This window comes from Camelina sativa, chromosome 14 (assembly GCF_000633955.1).
Source record: "Camelina sativa cultivar DH55 chromosome 14, Cs, whole genome shotgun sequence".
Lineage (NCBI taxonomy): Eukaryota > Viridiplantae > Streptophyta > Magnoliopsida > Brassicales > Brassicaceae > Camelina > Camelina sativa.
The window spans coordinates 22,388,452-22,394,282 of record NC_025698.1 but is presented as its reverse complement, the minus strand read 5'-3'; the positions used below and the strand labels follow the sequence as shown (position 1 = coordinate 22,394,282).

Genomic DNA, 5,831 nt, shown 5'->3' with positions numbered 1-5,831 from the left:
CATTTTGCTAAGAGGGTTTTTTTGTATCATAATTCTTTTAACAGATACATACAAATATATATACTAACGTATCCGTTACGCTTTTTTCCTTTCTTTTGCCTAGAGTAAAAATAATATAAATTATTATTGGGTAAATTCCTAAATTAATATCGGTTATGAGTCGGATTAATATAAAAAATAACAAAACTCCAAAAAGAAAATAAAATTCATACGTAAAATATGATTTTAATAATATTATAAATTAATAATTATACAAATTTACATGTCTATATATAAAAGTTGATATATTCATTCATATATATGCTTTAATTTAGTTTTTAACAACAACAAAAATTGTTGCACCTTATTTCTATAACAAAATTTTTATGTTGTGTTTTTAAAATATAGTCCCTCGTTTCAAAATATAAGATATTTTGAGGAAAACACGCAGATTAAGAAATGATCATTTTAAAAAAGTTCAATCAATCATAAACAAAAGTACATAATATAAAATATTAAACTAATCTAAAAGCAGCATAGAAACTTTGAAAATACCTTATATTATGAAATAAAAAAATCTATATTATGAAAGGGAAGAGGGAGTATTATGTTTTATAATTATATCATAAATATAGCTAAAAATTCTGTAAGTTTTCAAATTTCTCAAAGGAAAACCATAACATAACCGGCCAAACATGGTCAATGTCAATTTCCAAGGGTCGAATCTCCGGTCCCCTCCGGTTTAAAAAATGATGGGCTAAAAACAAGTCAAAAAAGTTGTTGAGTGTCTGCGTCGAATCTCTTGGCAATAATAATAATAGCTGCTCGCTTTTTCCCAAAAGCTTCTTCCTTTGTTGTGTACTTCACGGATCTTCTCTGAACCGATCAATCCCGAAGAACACGAACATAGAAAATATCTCAATTGGGTTAACAAACAAACAAAAACCGTTTTTTAATCTCTCTGTAATATCGTCGTTTCTTATACAAAACCAATTCTATGTCAGGTCAGTCTCGTTCTCCTTCCTTTGTTTCATCTTTTGATTCTGTGTGCTTGATCAATCAAGTTTTGATTTTTGGACATACCCAGATTGTGATTTATGGTTGAGATTACGCTTTAGGGTTTTTGAAGTCATGGGTAGTTGTTAAAACTTGTTAATGTTGAAGCTTTTAGTTAAGGGTGTTTTGAACCTAAATTTGGGAGCTTTCATGCGAATTGTACCAAGCCCTTGTTTTAATGTATGTGTGTTTTACAGGTAATCAAGAACCAATCTTGGTGAAGGAAGAGAGTGTGGTAGGTTTACCAATACCACTCTTGAAGCTTAAAAGCTGGCAATGGTGGGTTCTTGTCTCTGTTAACATCTTCTTTCTCATTGGTGGTCAAGCTGCTTCAGTGCTTCTTGGTAGGTTTTATTATGATCAAGGTGGGAACAGTAAATGGATGGCTACTCTTGTTCAGACTGCTGCGTTTCCCATCCTTTATATCCCGCTTTTGCTTCTTCCCTCTTCGAGTAGTGCAGAGTCTTCTTCAGAGCCTGCTTGTTCACTCAAATACATTGTCTTGATCTATGTTTTGCTTGGTGTGATCATCGCTGGTGACAACATGTTATACTCTGTTGGACTTTTGTACCTCTCTGCTTCCACTTATTCGCTCATTTGCGCTACTCAGTTAGCCTTCAACGCGGTCTTCTCTTATTTCATCAATGCTCAGAAGTTTACTGCTTTGATCCTCAACTCTGTTGTTCTCCTGTCGTTTTCTGCTGCTTTGATAGCCCTCAATGATGATGCGGATACTCCTGCTGGTGTCCCCAGGTCTAAGTACATTGTTGGGTTTGTCTGTACACTCGCTGCATCCGCCCTTTATTCTCTGTTGCTTTCGCTTATGCAGTTTTCGTTTGAGAAGATTCTGAAAAGAGAGACCTTTTCCGTGGTTCTTGAAATGCAAATATACACTTCTTTAGTGGCGACTTGTGTATCTGTCATTGGCCTGTTTGCTAGCGGGGAGTGGAGAACGCTGCACGGGGAAATGGAAGGGTATCATAAAGGGCAAGCCTCTTATGTACTGACTTTGGTCTGGACAGCGGTCACGTGGCAAGTGTGTTCTGTAGGAGTGGTGGGTTTGATATTTCTGGTGACATCGCTCTTCTCAAACGTCATTAGTACACTCTCCCTAGCTGTGACTCCACTCGCAGCTTTGGTTGTGTTCCGTGATAAAATGAGTGGCGTTAAGGTTATGGCGATGCTGATCGCTCTCTGGGGTTTCGCTTCTTATGTTTACCAGAATCATATCGACGAATTGAAAGTAAGACGAGCGCGACAACAAGCTCAAGCCAGGAGGGTGGAACCGCCTTGCTAATTCTGCGACGATTCTAGCAGAAAATATTGGTTTAGGTTTATTATACGTTCGGTTCTATATAAACAACAATAATTGTCACTCTACTTCTCTTGTCACATTGTTTTTGAAATCAAATCTTGTCTAATATACTGATGGGTAAATTTTGTGAAATTGAAATGAAAACATTTTGTTGTTTAAAATTGGGAACTGGAATCCAAATCAAGTAGTACAATAGCTTACGCTTGGACCAGTTCAATTTCTAATCAAGTTTGTATCAAAGATAGAGACTTAAACAGAGACCTTGTCAAGTTTATATGTCTTGGTTATTTTAAGTTCTTCCTTGTTGTTGTTGCTGCTTAATTTTCTTCGACTATTATATATAAACTAGGTAGAATTCTTCGACTATTATATATAAACTAGGTAGAAGATCCGCGCCTCGCGCGGGATCATCTTAAATACAAATAATATTAAGGGATGTTTCTTTGTTATATAATTTATTTGACTTATATTCATATTATTATTATTAATATTAGATAATACACTCGCGCTATGCTGCAGGACTTTTTTTTTATAAACTAAATTTATTTTAATATTAGTATATCACTATGATTAGTAAAAAAATTTAAAAGCATTTAAGATTTGGTATTTTACAATTTCTAAAAATTTAATAGTTTTTATTGATATTTGTAGACATTAATAAATACATGTTATTTATTACTTTTACAAAATAATAATTGTAATGTATAGTTAATCTTAGTATTTTTATTTTACTCTCTTTTCTTATGTAAATAACATTAACAAATTTTTGATATATCTTATTATATAAAGTTTGATGTCAATCTTACTCATTAATAAGATCGTGACACGTGTCAAATTTATTGATTAGATGTTGACACGTGTCAATTTGTTTTTTAATAAACATAGTAGGACAGCTAATTATATTTACAAAATTTTACATATTTATATTTTAAAATTTTATTTTTCTAAATCAAAAAGGAAAATAACAAAATCAATATATTTTCCAATGTATGCTAATTATATTATATGTGTGTTCTCAATAAAATTTGACATGTGTAAGCAAAAACTTAATTTATTAAGCATGTATATTAATCAATAAATAATGAATAACAAAGTTAAAAAGAATAACATAAGTTATTTAACATAATTTTAGTTGGATATAAATTGTATTTATCGTTGTAGTATAAATTTTTATTGTAAATAAGTACACAAAATCTTGAAAGAATAATAATTTTTTTTAATAAAGATTCAATACATGATGTGAATTAGTATATTTTTACATGTTTTATTTTAAAGATTTTAATGCATGTAGTTGAAACGAACCGACCCGTTTTTTTTAAATAAATAATAAATAATAATAATAAATAAGCTACAACTAGTGGTCCCATATCCACTAGCCACCTAACCACAATCACAATCGGCAGCGGAAATAACCAATAATATATCATAAACAATAACCAAATATCAAACATCAGGAAACATAAAACCGGCAACCTAGCAATGTTTCTAATGATCCAATTCTAGCAACCTAGCAATGCCAAACAACAACCAATCGAGTCCCTAGAACATCCTCCTCTTCATTGCCTTGATTCCACGATCACACTTTGCATTTACCTGCACCACAAACACAAATTGCAATGCATGAGTATTTAATAAACACTCAGTAAGGCAATCCTCCCATCTACTGGGCTATACACACAAGCAATAGAGACATCTCTAACCATCAACCAACACTCAACAAACAACAAATAACAAACCAGGACTTTGCATCGACCGACACCAACATGCATCGACCGACACCACATGGGGATGCATCGACCGACACAAGGGATGCATCGACCGATGCAAGTTACACATACATCGACCAACACTCGCACTGCATCGATCGACGCATGCTCGACATAACACGAAAACCCTAAGGTTTGACGCGCCGTCCTCTCACTTGCATCGACCGACGCACAGAGTGCATCGACCGATGCAACATGTCGAGCATCGTGTTCCCCGAAGCTTCTTGCCGGATCTTTGTTCCTGCAACCACAAAACTCGATCCCAAGCCACAAGAAAGCTTCCTAACGTCCCAAATAACCATCTAACAAGCCTAACAACACATAAACAAGAATATAAGAGAAGCTCTACCTTAGATAAGCCATGGTCCTGCACTTACCTTTGCCAAGACGATTCTGAACCTTAAACAAACAAGAAAACAATTCCAGGAAGCTCCTACAACGATCCCAGCTACAGATCTCCACAGGAACAACCTCAAATCTCCAGAAATCACCAAGAACACTCAAGAACACTTAAGGAATGTTTTCTCCCTTTTTTTTTGTCTCAAAAACGGCTAAACACGACTAATGAGACAATACTCTAGTTAAGTGTTTTTCCTAACCCAAAACGCGGCGTTTAACTTAAGTCAAACCGCAGAAAAACAACCTTGCATCGACCGATGCAATCCCCAAACCGGGATTTTGGTTTGCGGGTGTTACAATTCTCCCCCACCAATATAGATTCGTCCTCGAATATCGAACAACCATCGGCCAAGGACTCCCGTGCGATCGTCTCCACGGCCCGCACTCCTCCAACCGATCTACGGAAGGTCACCTCTAGGCGATAGACTCACGCTCCAGGCATTATTTGCTCTCGACTTTTGGAATTTCGTTTACTCATAGGTCTAAACCTTGAGTTTTTATTGGCTCCTCATCAGACCTAAGTCTGCATGCCATAATGTTTGCTCCTCTTCGGGCCTAAGCCCGCATGCCATAATATAAAAGGAAGTCCAATATTCTTCTCTCGGGTTGCTACCCTACAACGCACCCCCCGATCGTCATCCAAAGTCGATATACCAACCATACTCTCGAGCCACAAAGTCTCAGAATATGACGGTACTAGGAGAACCTAAGTCCCCCAAGAGTCGCGAGCAAACAATTCTGAACACGTCTGAGTCCTATCCCTATGCAGGTATCTTTCCCGTGGATCGCGTAAAACATCACAATGTCCTACCAACGACATATTCCTCTCACTGGAATACCTCATGACCACACATGGATCATCACACTGTCACTAGGGCCAAACAAATGTCCTAAACAGGACCGCCACAAAGGCCAAACAAATGTCCTCAACAGGACCGCCATCATGGCCACTCGTCCCGAAGACCCGTCACAAAGACCATTTGTCCTGAAGGACCGTCACAAAGACCATTTGTCCCGAAGGACCGTCACAAAGACCATCTGTCCCGAAGGACCGTCACAAAGACCATCTGTCCCGAAGGACCGCCTAAAGAGGCACTCTGGCTAAACAGCCCTCCACAAAGGCCACACAATTGGCTAAACAGCCCGCCACAAAGGCCATAAAATTGGCTAAACAGCCCGCCACAATGGCTAAACAGCCCGCCACAAAGGCCACACAATGTCTTAAAAGACTGCCACACACGGCACAATGACTCAAAAGTCCGCCACGAAGCCACGCAATGTCTCAAAAGACTGCCACACCCGGGCACAATGACTCA

General features: G+C 37.1%; 1 protein-coding gene across 1 annotated transcript; it reads left to right on the top strand.

The window, feature by feature from the left end:
- Window positions 785–2,482, top strand: LOC104742176 (probable purine permease 11). Its single transcript, XM_010463143.1, has 2 exons — window positions 785–983; window positions 1,233–2,482. Exons 1-2 carry the CDS (start codon window positions 977–979, stop codon window positions 2,330–2,332), a joined length of 1,107 nt encoding a protein of 368 aa, XP_010461445.1. The 5' UTR covers window positions 785–976; the 3' UTR covers window positions 2,333–2,482.